Source organism: Cryptotermes secundus, unplaced genomic scaffold, assembly GCF_002891405.2.
Source record: "Cryptotermes secundus unplaced genomic scaffold, Csec_1.0 scaffold27, whole genome shotgun sequence".
Taxonomy (NCBI): Eukaryota; Metazoa; Arthropoda; class Insecta; order Blattodea; family Kalotermitidae; genus Cryptotermes; species Cryptotermes secundus.
The window spans coordinates 27,901-42,605 of record NW_019745078.1 but is presented as its reverse complement, the minus strand read 5'-3'; the positions used below and the strand labels follow the sequence as shown (position 1 = coordinate 42,605).

General features: G+C 36.1%; 1 protein-coding gene and 1 long non-coding RNA gene across 6 annotated transcripts in view; one reads left to right on the top strand and one right to left on the bottom strand.

Annotated features, from left to right (window-relative positions):
• LOC111874805 (protein unc-13 homolog 4B) overlaps positions 1 to 14,705 on the top strand; it is an 88,648-nt gene that overhangs the window by 51,236 nt on the left and 22,707 nt on the right. For all 5 annotated transcript variants that reach the window (XM_033755603.1, XM_023870603.1, XM_023870604.2 and 2 more), the window contains 11 exons: positions 1,855 to 1,899; positions 2,043 to 2,202; positions 5,326 to 5,505; positions 8,311 to 8,532; positions 9,992 to 10,113; positions 10,330 to 10,482; positions 10,597 to 10,734; positions 11,127 to 11,178; positions 11,277 to 11,434; positions 13,232 to 13,448; positions 13,706 to 13,780. In XM_033755603.1, the coding sequence (XP_033611494.1) occupies positions 1,855 to 1,899; positions 2,043 to 2,202; positions 5,326 to 5,505; positions 8,311 to 8,532; positions 9,992 to 10,113; positions 10,330 to 10,482; positions 10,597 to 10,734; positions 11,127 to 11,178; positions 11,277 to 11,434; positions 13,232 to 13,448; positions 13,706 to 13,780 (1,522 nt within the window). The remainder of the gene's footprint in view (positions 1 to 1,854; positions 1,900 to 2,042; positions 2,203 to 5,325; positions 5,506 to 8,310; positions 8,533 to 9,991; positions 10,114 to 10,329; positions 10,483 to 10,596; positions 10,735 to 11,126; positions 11,179 to 11,276; positions 11,435 to 13,231; positions 13,449 to 13,705; positions 13,781 to 14,705) is intronic.
• Positions 8,542 to 14,705, bottom strand: part of LOC111874807 — a 15,259-nt gene continuing 9,095 nt past the window's right edge. Inside the window, exon 3 of the long non-coding RNA XR_002844615.2 lies at positions 8,542 to 9,067. This is a non-coding gene — a long non-coding RNA (uncharacterized LOC111874807). The remainder of the gene's footprint in view (positions 9,068 to 14,705) is intronic.

Below are 14,705 nucleotides of genomic sequence, written 5' to 3'. Positions count from 1 at the left end.
ACGGACTGGACGACCAAGGGGTCGGAGTTGAGTCCCGGTGGGGGCAAGAATTTTCACTTCTCCGCGTCGTCCAGATCGGCTCAGGGGTCCACCCAACCTCGTATCCAATGGGTACAGGGGGCTCTTCCTCCGGGGGTAAAGCGGTAGGGACCCGAAGCCGACCACTCACCTTCAGCTAGTGCTGAGGTCAAGAAAATATGGATCTATACATTCTATATGACTTAGTGCTTAATTAGTTAAGCAGAGGGACAACTTTAACTTTACCCTTATGTGTATCATGAGTTAATTTCCTTGCAGAATATACATCAACTTCACTTTGGATTGTATATCATTATTTAACAGAAAGAAAAACCGTTCTGAATTTAATGTTATGAACCGAATGCTGCAATTGCATGCATGTTGCATGTTTCTTGGAAAATTACAATTGGTAAGAATAGTAAAATGGTTACATGATGATATGTGTGTGTTTAATCACCGAGAAATAGGAGATGAAGCGAAAACTACTTCTAAGAGCTGGTCTTGAACAAATTCAGGTAACATGATCATGAGGTAAAGGTAAGAAAAGGTAAATCTATCCCTCTAACTGGCCGTGAAGACTCACAGCGTTGAGAGATATTAACACCGCTCCTTTCCAACCCGCCTTTGCTTGTATCAGCGCAGTTGGAATGGTGCTATCCCTGCTACACCTGTTTCTACCTTAGGACAGTGTATGATGGCTACTGGAAGTTGTCATCACAGATCAAACTAAGGAAGATCGGTATAGGTACGGGAAACTAGCTGGGTCGGTTTGCATGAGTCTCAGGGTAGCGATGCCGAAGAAAGCGTTTTTCTGAGAGTTGAGCCAATTGACGTTTATTCACCTGCTAATTCACCACACTGTTAAATTAATGTATTCTTAGCTTTAAGTTACAGCGTTACACTATCGGCAAGCTATGTCTCGGAGCGTGCAAAGGTCACGTCCGTTCAGTTCGGAATATTGTGAAAGTCTCTCCTTTTTTGGAATGGCTTGCACCCCCACGCCGGGAATTCGAAAGATGGTGTTGACATATACATTTTCATCCCATCTTCCGTAGGAAGCTTGAACGAGGCAACCCAATCATACTGGCCCTCATTCACAGGCAATTGTAACAAGCTCTGACCTGTCCTTTTTAGGCGCGTCCGGTTCCCTGTACCCGAGCTAAATTTATGACTGATCGTAAATGTCATAACTCCGGACTTCTTGTTTCTGCCAGAATCTAGAAATTGTCAACATAAACACCGTATTGCACGTCCCAGACGATGAAATACGATATTATAGATCACGATACATTTCCAGTAATACCGAAACATAAGACTTTTGAAATTTAAATTACCGAGAATTAATTTGAAATAAATTTCACGTTCATCTATAATCATCCAAATAAATAAGGGCTCAGAATGACCAGCGTCAATGTCAAAGCTACCATATTTGACAACTGCCTCACAGAAGGCGGTAAGGGTGTCAGCCCTACACGCCGACGGCCCTTTAACCCCCAGGAAGATTCTTGGTACTCATTTCTGTGAGAGGCTGAGTCGACCCCAGGCCCATAGTGCGGAAGGAAGGATTAGGTCAATTGAAAATCATTGGGATTCGAACCCGCGACCTTCCGGCTTGTAGCATAGTGCCTCAACCAACTACACTACCGTTTGCCCTCCCCCCCCCCAAGCATAATATACTTGGTACTAGACTGAAACAACTTCTAAGCTTCGATTTCTTTGGGAAGGGGGGGGGGAGAAAGTGTGTGCGTGCAATGTTCGCACTCTACATTCTTGTAATGCGGAAAGTTGGAGTACCTCCTGTAATATATATGCTTTTTTTTTTTTTTGTTTATTTAGGCCAGTGGAAAATCCAGCAGATGATGTCCTTTGCGTTGAAGTCTGGTATGTACCACCTTCTATTCAGTTACTTTGTTCAGAGGAGACAGTAATTAGCTGAGTGTAATCTGACAGCACAAAATAATTACCATATTAAACCTCTTAATCTAGGTAAGTATTACTTTTGTCTATTTATTTTATAATTTTAGGGACTTTGACCCAGCAGAAACAGTTAGGGAGAAAATGATGAAAATTGGGGCAGTGAAAGGAGTAAAGGGCCTCAGAAAGCTGATGAAGGAAATTGCTGTTACTGCATCTACAGGCAAACATGACAACGAACTGGTGGGCAGCGCCACCTTACCTCTGAAGGTAAGGGATTATGTTAAAAATTCCATGAGAATTTTTCAGTGCAGGTGAGTTCTAGTGCATTTATAAAGTGTGCATGAACATAAACATAAAAATTAGAATTTGTAAATAAAGAATATTACAATAAAGGAAAATACTTGATGATCTCTAAAGATAACGTAGTATAACAGATGATGAATTCAAAAGAACATTTCCAATTATAGAAAAATAAATTAAATTGGATGTTTGCCAAGTCTGTAGCTAAGGTGTAAAACGTGACATTAAGCAAGCTGTTTTCTAGAAGAGGCCTGGAGTGATTAAGTATACAATTCTGCATAAATTAATATACCGCATTAAGGCATGTATAGGCCGCGTGCGTGTATAGGCCGCAGCACAATTTTCAGACAGAAATTATAGAAAAAATAATTTTCTTGGAATATTATTTCAGGAGTATTACACCCTGTATTACTAATTATGAATATAATTTTTTTTAAATGAAGTGTGATTTCGAATATTTCGAATATAAGCCGCACCCCAGTTTTCCTCTTGAATTTTTAGCAAAATATGTGCAGCCTATACATGCGTAAATACGGGATTTCAAATTTTGTATATCAGCTATCCAGCAACAGTGATATGAGAACACAGCAACACTGGGAATGTGAATTTTGCGTATTTGGATATTTGCATGTAGTTAACGTTCTGATCACATTATTGGATTACTGAAATATTATTACGCTAAATTTCTTATATAATCTTAGTAAATTAATTCTAGTAATGAAATCAAATATCCATTTTATGCCTTGGCAATCAATTTTAACATAGTTTTTGAGTGTACTGCATAAAGTGAACACAAAGTGGGGGTCATGTCTCACTGTCAATTGCTGTTGGATATTCTTAACACTGTATTTTGTTACCAGTTTGGGGATTGTGGGAGTCATGAATTTTTACTATAGAATGATTTAACTACACTGTTCAGTGTGACTCAAATGTACATTTATATACATATGATGCCTTTACATGTTTCAGTCAATTAATGACAATCTTCAGAAGGCAAATAACAACACACTGAGGAAACTACTATTTCATAAATCTTAGTACATCAAGTTCAAAGTTGTCCGAAGTCTTATATATAAAGATTTTAATTAAGCTAAAATGTGGTGAGTTAAAATATTAATAAAATTCTTAATAATTAAAATCTTAAACTGCTAAGGTTTGTGTCTTCCTGCCTCTTATATCAATGGGAGATTGGGTAGATTGCTGCCCTTGGAAGTGCAGGAAGTGTTTTCTCTTTTTATATAGTTTGTTAAGAGACTGTGTTTGTTGTTGAGCTGCTTCTCCTTTCGTTATTTGCTGAGGCAGCTCAACAACAAACACACACTCTTAACCAGCTATATAAAGAAGAAAAAATACTGCCTGGACTTCCTAGGGTGGCAATCTACCCAATCTCCCGTTGATATAAGAGGCACGAAGACACAACCCTTAGCAGTTTAAGATTTGAAATATTAAGAATTTTATTAATATTTTAACTCACCACATTTTAGCTTAATTAAAATCTTTATATATAAGACTTTGGACAACTTTGAACTTGATGTACTATGATTTATGAAATAGTAGTTTCCTCATTGTGTTGTTATTTGCCTTCTGAAGATAATCATTAATTGTCCGAAATAGGTAAAGGCATTATATATATATATGCACACACACTTGCTGGATGGTGTATTGACTAGGGTGACAGAACAGAATGAATAAAGTTAAACTTAAGGAATTTTTATTTCATTTATGAACTCATATAATAAGAAATACTGCACAAATACTCGTATACTAGAACAGAAGCAGCTGAAGAGTGTGTGGTGTACGTTACAAAGTGGATGGAAATATAACTGACGTGTCATATTTTAATGGTCTGTTCAGAATCAGACGAAATTAAATATTAGCAGTAGCACAGTTAGTTGACAAAAGAATTTGTATAGTTACAATTATGGTGTAGCTTTTGAAATTAAAATAAGGCTTATTTCAAGATCCTGTTAACAGTAAAGATGAGTGCCTTATTATTTTCTGATTTCAGTCTCTTATAATAAGTACATATATTTTGAACATATGTGTTTCACATGCAGTAATACATCTTGGGTTCTGGTTATGATTGTTATGTTTTTGTTCCACTTGTCTGACATAACTGCTGCAGCATACAAATGTGTGAGTCTACATATTATACACAATATTTGTTATGTTTTGTTAATATTCTTCCAAAATTACTTTTACTAACTTGAAAATGGCTTTAAAAGACAGCTACAATCTATAAACTTAATTACTATGCCATTCGTTTATCTGTGATTGTTCAGTCAGTAAAGAGACTAGATGACTGGTGTTCAATTTCTGGTGGAAGATGGTTTTGTCTTTTTGTTACCCTATTCAGAATGGTTCTACTTTTCCTTATTTCCAGTTGGTACTGGAGTAAAGATGAAGAATGAAGCTGATCTAACATTTATCAAGTGCAGGGGCTATACATGCATGGAGCTTTGCTTCCATTCCTTCCATATACCTTTATGATGTTGAGCATAGTTACGAGGACATATTTATCTTTGTAAAACATTTCCTCCAGATAACCCATTTTATTATACTGTTCTTATACTTTTCAATGTTTTCAGCATTCCTGCCTTGAGAAAAATGTGTGTTAGTATTACAGAAGGCTCTATATTCTCTTGTTGCAGCATAATATACTCCACCCATTTCCTCCTCCTCCTCCTTGGGTGGTTTCCCATGCCTGTAGATTCCATATTCTCATTTAATAGAAATATAAATAATTCCTCTCCCCTTCAAATTACTTCAGCCACTTCATTAATTCCTTGTAACCAGAATGTTCTTGTTCCCCTTTCATGTTCTCCAGTTACTGTTCAAATGTTCAATAAACCAGAAGTTTTGGTTTATGTCTTACTTTTCTTTACACACATATGTACAATTTACATGAACATAGTATATACTATCGTAATATTTAGTTCTGTAACTTCATTACACTCTCTTCTTTACCATTGTTTCTTTATTTCATTTCATGGCTGATTCCACCTAGTAACTCATGAGCATTTAAAAATACACAATTTTACTGATTTCAATTGATCATGACAAATCACAGTGCTCAATGTGTGGTTACAGAATATTCCAGCATCAGGCCAGACACTGTGGTGCTCCCTGGAAAAGAAAGGCAAATCAAAGAAACAAGGAGATGTGAAGATTCGACTTTCCTTCAGCTCTGAGAAGAACTCTCATGTTGCATCTCAAGAACACCGACATCTTCTTCGTCTTATGCTGCTACATGAACTTGAAAATTCAAAGGTCTGTTGTTTATGTTTACTTATGTTTTTAATATAAGTTCCCATTTTTGTAGTCAAGTTAAAACGCCAATGTTAAAATATTTAACATATTTTAACATTGGCGTTTTAACTTGAGGGCAGTTTCAGATGGAACGTGAGAATTGATAGTGCATTCAACAATCCTAGCAAGTGTTGTGCTTTTACACGTCGACATATTGTAGCAGCGTCCACGCAGCAAACATAACTGTGTACATCTTAAACAACGACAGTGTTTTCATGATTGTACTATGTGCCTCTGATGACGGTTGTATTAAACCGAAACATGTAAGGCAGAAGTGATAAAGAAGTGACCTACAAATTGTTACACTAGACGGACTTTCATTAACTTTGTAAAAACTTTAATATTTCTGTGTACATTGTCCTTTAAACTGACCAATGTTATGAAGTTTTAATATGCAAGTATCAATAGGTAACTGTGGTTTTCTTTTTATATGTCCATGAACAAATCTGTACCTGCTGAAATTTATTTGATCTGATAATGTTGTACTGCAGCATGCTGTTGCATGTCACTTATTTCACTTCTTATTTTCTGTCTCACATGCAAACATGTGTTATCTTAAAATTTGAACCACATACTCAATATAGGACATGCATAATGGGGCATAAATAATACTATGGACATTAGAAACATTCCTCATATATTAAATCAGCCAAGACAGGTTACATATGAATGATACATTAACACACATAATCTGACATTTTAAACACTATATGAACTAAACACTAGATAGCAGCACACACACCCCATCTACCCTATATATCAAAGAGCCCACTTCATAAACACTCATAACAGCTACACACAATATGCAAGAGGAATCACCCAGTTAAGTACATATCCAACCACATTATAACAAACACTAATGTACTCCATATGTGAAGTACTAAAAAAGTTACCATTACATGTTACAGAAATACAACACATAGGCACAAAAATGAGGGTATTGTATTCATCGATGGAAGTGAAGCAGTTTTCAACAGCAATTTTTTAAGCACCTGATGATGACCATATTGGTCAAAACTTATAGTACTCCACTGATGTGAAAAGCAGTTTTAAAATTAAAATAATCTGATGTTATTGGATGTCTATAAAAGCAGTTGCTATATCAGGAAATTCCTGGTTATACTGTCTGGAAAAATATTAGTACCAAATTTGATTCTATCAGGCTTTAATTTTGTAATTGCTGTCCTTGATGTCTACTGTATAGTTAATTTTGTTTACCTGGGAAAGTGTATGGAAAATTATGCAAAGAACTGGAAGGACTGGAATAATGAGTTTTCCTTTTTCTGTACAAAAGGATGTGAGTTTATGGGCCTGTTACTTCAAATGAATTATTTAGCTATTTATAAACTGCGTTGAACTGCTGTTGGCTAAATTAAATCTTGAGCAGCACTGAAACACTTTGATTTAAAGAGTCTATAAGGATATATTTGCAGTTTGTATTTTTCTAAACAAGCTGCATAACACATTAAAGGGACTGTCTTGAGCTATTATGGAGTATTAGCAAATTATAAAACATGATTTGCTCAATATTTTATCTTCTTAATTTCACAGGAATGTGGTTTAGAAGAATCAGATGGCCAGATTTTTCAACATGCAAAATGGGAGTATGTACTAGTGCATTAATGGCATAAAATGTCCTTTGTCCAGTGGTATAACTGAAACATTGAAACTAACCTGGGATTATATTAGTTTGAAATGAATGATAGTGATTTGTTTCCTATCCACAAAATTTTGTACATTTTAAATGTCTTACTTTAAATTAAGGTATCTTTTAAGTTGGATGTAGATATCAAATAACAAATCTTTTAAATGGTTTCAGTTAGATTCTGCTTCGATCTATATATTATGCTCGTTCCCTGAGGGTAAAACCAGCTTGGGTGTGAAGATGATTTAGTGCTAAGATCAAGACTGGTGGAGCTATACCTCCATTTCCCCATGTGTCTTCATGGCATAATGCTTAAAATGTTTTCACTCTGATGAATATTTAAAGAGCTACACCTGAGATATGAGCAGAAATGCAAGTAGGCCTTTGTGTAAAGTGTTTGTTGCTTTTAATCAAAATTGGCATGTGTCACAAATTTTAGTAAAGCTGTCCAATATCAAATTCCATGAATAGTATTCAGTAGTTTTTTAGTTCTTCCATAGGTACGTACAGACAGCCAGACAGACAGACAGGGTTGTAAAGGCATCTAAAAAGCAAGACAAGAAAAATTATTTCCTTACTTTGGAGAAGAACAGACTTACGTTTAATGAAGATTGTCCTTCATTTCTTTAGAGAGCATAACTTTTTACACTGAAGACTTTTGAAATTAAATATTCTTCAAATCTGTTATCAAAATATCTAATTTTCTTGTTACATCATCTACTACACAAACCATAGCCCTCATTAGATACTATACAGACAGTAGATGAATGGAGCTGATTCCTGTACAATCCCAGTAACTATGCTTTTTCTCGAGTTGAGTTGTGATTACAGAAATCTTGCAATGAGCTGATCCCTCATCTAAGAACTCCCATTTTGTGTTGAAAAGATCTCAGAACCAATTCTGAGGAAAAAACAGTCAGATGTGCAATGCGTTAGAGGAGGACAAAGGTGAATAAAGCAGAGTATTCAGTATAAATCATACATTTATTGGAAAAATTCAGTATCATTTTGTTTGCATCTCTGAACCCTTCCTTTTGAGGCATATAATCCTTTCCCATGTTCCTGGTTTATTCTCCTTACATATGTATATAAATCACTGGACTATTTGGTTGATGTTCTAGGTTGAACCTTACCAGTGGGATGGTAAGTTCTCTCAGTCAGCAGAGATCATCTTGACACAACATCTTGTTCAATGCGGACTGAGCAAAGTGGCTGTAACACTGGCAAAGTGGATTGAATTTGCCAGTGTACATGTGGACCATCCGCTCAGCTTCATCATTTTCTCAATCCTGCTTCAGAAGCTAGTCAAACCTCTTCAGAAAGGATTTGTCACTGAAGAGGAGGTAGCTGAACAAACACTGAAGATCAATTTAATATTAAATTCATTGACACTAAGTATGGTTGTCATGCCATGCAGTGTTCTGCTTAAATTGTGAGCTGAGGAATTAATGGTTGTAAATAATAATGAAATATATGTATCATCAGTTCAGCTGAAAGAACTGTAGATATTTGTTGGATCTCTTTTTTCATTTCTTTGATATTCACAAAAAAATCATTTGAATTCACTAAATTAAATTAATTTTAGTCAGGTACTGAATGGAGAACTGATGATGTAAATGACATTAATTTTTGAGTGATGAATAAATTCTGAGCCATGACAGCTGCCAAGACAATGCTAGACTATAGTTTGGCTCTTAGTGGTTTTAGCGGTTCAGTGTCTGGCACCAGTACTGAGATTCTCTTCATCTCCATGTCCCAAATAGCTCTATGGTATAACCAGCTGCCTCTTCAGTGCTTAATGCCTATAAGGCATTCTTTCTTCTGATCTGGAATGTGAGGTTAGGAATATGTGGAACTTTATCTCCATGGTGTGGTGATCTGGCACAGATAGAATTACAAACAATAATATCAAAATAATACAGGAGAAAAGTAATTCTGCTCTGCACTAAGTACATTGCTTTCAAGGTATCAAAAGTACAGATGTAGTCCACTATTTATTCTCAGATATCACAATTAGATAATGGTGAATATTTTGGGTGCCTAAGTTCAGAAATATGGTCCTTGGCAGACTTTTGATACATGTACATGCTGTCACTTCTCAGTAATATATTCGAACAGTGATAACATACATTCACATATTTTTTGTTTCTAATTCTAATATTATACTTTAGGATCCTGTTGCACTGCATATCCTAACTTCATCTTCTTACTCCTTGTTCTCTTTATGCAACTTCATCGATATATAGAATCTAAAAATAACCGAAAATAAAATAGTTTGAAAGAATTTTACATTGAAAGGAAAAACAGAGCAGTGTGATAACAGAGTAGCAGGTTCTTTTAACCTATCTTAACATCTTATACACCTGATAATGGCCCATTAGGCTGAGAACATGTAGCGTTGTATAATGAGAAGAGAAGAAGATGCAGAAGTGTGATTAATATATCGACGAAGTTTCACAAGACGGCAAGGGGTAAGAACATGAAGGTAGATTCCAAAAGTCCTGAAGCAAAAGTATGGAATATAAATTAAGCAACTGACTAACTCTACAGAGAAAATTCTTCTTGACATTGATACTCATCACGTGGCCAAGAAATTCATTACCTTATTCACAATAGCTCAATATTTGCCTTTGTCATGACCCAAATTAATTACGTTCAAACCACTAAATCATACTCTTTTAAGGTAAATTTTAATGTTATCCTCACCAATATTTTGCAGAAGAAAACAACAGAAAGTGCACTTTACTAATTTTAAGAATGTTAATGACCATATAAGCCTTATACATGAAATTTATATTTCAGGAAAAGTTGTTCTGGGAAGCTGCGAAGAAGATATTGCCTTCCTGTTTTAATGGTATCAGGAAAATTCGGAAACTGACTCATAGTGATAAAAGCACTCTACACCAACTTTCTGGCATTCTCAGGTAAGAACATGAAACATAAGAAAAATGTACGGGACATGTGAAGTACAGTATTCGTAGTCCTATTATTGGTCAATTTCTACATTCTATTATTACCTGACATATTTGTTTCTACAGCACAGGTATCTTTCTATAGCATTCAGTATTTTATGAAAATTGAGCTCCAAAGTTTTATTTAGAGAGATGCAAAATAGTAAGACAACGCATTACTCTTTTCAGTATTTTGTCCCAGTTGTCAACACTACATCCTCCTGAAGGTACAGACTTGTTTCCCCCTTCTATATACGGCTGGCTAACAGTCAATGAAGATGAACCAAACTGTGATATTCGTGCCACTTTGTATGACGCTGTGACTCAGGGAGCAGAGGACTGGTAAGGCGTAACGCCTATTCTATGGAAAAATTTGCAATTAAAGTTATGACACAGGAATTTCGAATTTTTGTGATGTGTACTGAAGTTACATGATCACAGTTTTTCTGTACACAGGTTTTCTCATATCCTGGAGAATAATAAAACTACTGATTCCCCAGAAGAAGCATATTTAAATCACCTCATACAAGTAACACAACTTGTAAGAACAGATCTGCAAAGAGCAATTGAATTCCACGACAAAATATTTCAGCAGTGAGTAATTCAAAAGCCTGAAGACTAGCTAACTGACATTACAGTCTACAATCTTAAGTTTTAACGCCATAACTGGAAAAGCATGTTACTAGACACTATAATGTACCAAATAAAACCAGTCTACATCACTAGAACTCTTTCTTTTGTACTCCATTTTACAATTATGCAGTTACGCCAGTGTCAGTACACAGGGAACTGAACTAAAATCTCTTGAAAACTTTAACTATTAGCATTACAAATTTTGTCCTGGTCAATGTGACTCCTCAGATGGTGTGAACAAAATCATAAAAGTAATTTAAGAATTTCTGGGTATTAAATTAAATGTTTTATTAGGAATAGGATATCCACTGATATGTTAGGCTAGGAACTGAAGTAGTTATTCTCTTTTTCAGATCTTTCAATTTTCCTTACGCCAAAACACTCTACAAAGTATATGAATCCAAAGTAAGTTTTCATTTTATGTTCTGTAAATTGAAATAAATAATTTGAATGACAGTTTGATCAATTCAGAGCTGAAAAAAAATGATAAAATTTCTTCATAGGTTGCAGAGCTGGTTGAACCAGTGGTGACAGAAGTATGTAAATCTTTGAAGCCACTGAAATTCAATCATGGAGCTGGAGATGGCATTTATGATAATGACCGTTTATTGATGGGAACAACACTGTTCGAGCTGTATCTCATTGTGCAGCGATTTGCAGTGTAAGTGAATTTCATATACTGTAATTATATTTGGACCTGATATCACCTGAGGCTTTGAAGATCATAATGCAACTCTTGAAAACTATACAATTTGAGTAATCAGGGAACATGATTATGTTATATTTACTGAAAGTTGTTGGTGACCATTATGTTTGATGATATATATTTAACATATACTCGTAGTACACAAAAAATGGAGACTGAGAGACCTAAAATATGTTAAATGTTAATGACTTTTAATCTTTAGTTAGATTGTCAAATTTGACACTTTTATATGTAATAATACAAATGTCGTCATGAATGCAACAATTTATTTGGTTGTAGATCTTTGTCTTTTCTTCCTCTACACTACATGTTTCGGCCATAATTGGCCATCATCAGGTGTATTTTTCACTATGTAGCTGTCACACTGCACACAGTCCAAAATCTAAAACATCAGCCTGTCAGTTTTGTTTTAAAATCTGACCAACACACGCTCGTCAATTTGATTTTTAGAATTCCAGTTTAAAATTTTCTAAAATTTAAAGTTTTAAATACCAGGGACACCTGCTCTTGTCTACATGTGCTGCAGCGGCTATTTCTTGTTTTCAGCACCGTTCATGTATTATCTGTTACACAAATATTTGTATTACTATCCTATGTTCCTACGTTATTCTTATATGTTTCATACTGTTGTGTGTACTTACTCTTTGCAGGCTCCCTGTGTGTGTGTGTGTCGCTGCTCATCTTTAATACTTTTGTTGTCTGGTGTGTTGTGTGCTGTGTTTTTATGTTATTGAGTGTAGGAGAAGGAAGGGGTAGTGGAGAGGGGGGATACCATTAGTCTGTATAGATCTCGTATATTGTTTGAAATATGGGATTGTTTGTTTCTGTGTGTGTGTCATTCATGCGTAGGCCTTTCTTACTTTCTTTGTATATATGGTATTTCTCTAGTGTATTCAAATGTCTACCCATCTTTCCCATTGTTAAAACGTCCATTATGTCTGTTATTGTTCCATATGAATGTCCCGTATTTAGCGTGTGATTTGAGTATCTGGAATTGCTATTATTATTTCTAATATCATGTACATGTTCCTTATATCTGGTGTTAAATGTTCGGCCCGTTTGTCCAATGTACTTCAACGGGCAATCCGCACATATCATCTGGTATATGCTACATTTATTGTATTTATCCACTTGTGGTTTATGTTTGAGTATATTTTCAGTTGTGTAGAGGAAGAAAAGACAAAGATCTACAACCAAATAAATTGTTGCATTCACGACAGCATTTGTATTATTACATATAGAAGTGTACAGCACAACAGGATGCTTAAATATAATATAGTAAACAGTAGTTTGACACTTTGTTCGTAAATTTGTCTAGACAAGACACATGAGTAAGTCGGCAGCTGAAAATCATGTCAAGATTGAATTCCAAATATTATGTCTATATTAAACATGTCATTGGCAGTGAGCAGTGCCTAACAGTCTACTTGCAAATAATTTAGTTGGTTTAAACTTGTTATGTTTTAACTTATGTTTCAACTACAGTACACAACTGTGCAACATGCAAAATTGAAGAGCAACATCACAGACATATAATATTTGTAGAACCTATGTACATGCACACACATATGCACATGTGTTCACAGAATACTTTGACACAACACTACCCCTCCTCCCAAACATGTATGCACATGGACTCAAAACTTGGACATTTAAACCATGCATCCTTCCACTTTGTTATAGTTCAGTTTCATGTTGCATAAAGAATATGTGTACTACAAATCATTTGTTCTTGATTTTTAATACTGGCAGGCTTGGAACTGGCTTGTGTCCAGTAGATTCAGAAATATTCCTCAGCCACAACTTTCACCTCTGGTTCCATGCAGGGGTGGCTCAGTGGCTAGATATTGCTCTCTACAAAGCCCTCCAGAGGATAAAGAAGGCTGTGGAAATAGATCACCTTGTCCCAGTGGACAGCAGTGTCAAGTACAGTTCATCAGCAGTCGATACCCTTGCAATTTTTTACCAGGTACCATAATTTTGACTCAAAATAAGGAATGGACAGTCATAAGACTTAATGTACACAAACACAGGCACACACACAATATTTACTTATTGCCTGTAATAAACTACTGAGGTATTCAACAGTGATAATTTCTCTTTAGATTCTATAGTGGTAAACGCTGGCTTGCCTTACACAACAAACATTTCTTCCAGTTTTTATTACACTCATTCAGAAATCTTAACAGTTTTAAAACAGACGTCATAAATGGATTTATGTTACAGATAAAAATATTCTGGAAGCAGCTTGCATGGCCAGATGTTGAAGGCTCCTATACATTTGTTGCCAAGATTATTGATGTAAGTAATGCACACGGAGTTCAGAACATAAGCCTACTTTTCTGTTGTATAGATTTCTAGTCCTACAGTTCCTGGATCTGTCACTACTACTGATACTCCTGCTGTTGCTGCCACCGCCTTTGATCATACACATGCCTTGGTATCATTTTGTCGGTCACCATCTGTAGGAGGTGTTCTTCCATGCCCCAAGACATGTATGCATGCTCATATTCTTCAGAGTTATGCTTCCACGGTTCATTGCAGTAGAATCTGTAGATTCCTGCTCTGGCCTCTGTTTCCAGCTCCAAGTGCAGTCAAGGGAGTCTGAGGAAAACCTCAGTTGCAGCTGCAGAAGCCAACCTCATGGGTCCAGTAATATCCAAGAATGCCAGCCATTGCAACTCTTCTCATTTCAAACTTTACTGTAAGCCACCACACAGTGACAGCACTGGCCTCAACTTACATGGTCAATATCCAATGCAATACTTTCAGCCTCAGTCCCCAAGTCTTTCCAAATGTGTGTCTTACTTAGTTACTCATGGACCTGAGCCCTTCTGGAGGAGCCGCCAATTCTGCAGCTACTCAAGAATTTCTCAGCATTTTATGGAACCCGAAGGTTCATTACCGTGTTCACAAGAGACCTCCACTGGTCCCTATCCTAAGCTAGATCTATCCAATCCATACTGTCCCATCCTATCTCTCTAAGATCCATTCTAATATTGTCCACCCACCTATGCCTTGGTCTTCCTTGTGGTCTTTCCTTCTGGCTTTCCCACCAATATCCTATACGCATTCCTAGTCTCCCCCATTCGTGCTACATGACCTGCCCACCTCATCCTCCTTGACTTGTTCATTCTAATTATACTTGGAGAAGAGTACAAGCTATGAAGCTCCTCATTATGCAGTTTTCTCCAACCTCCTGTCACTTCATCTCTCTTGGGTACAA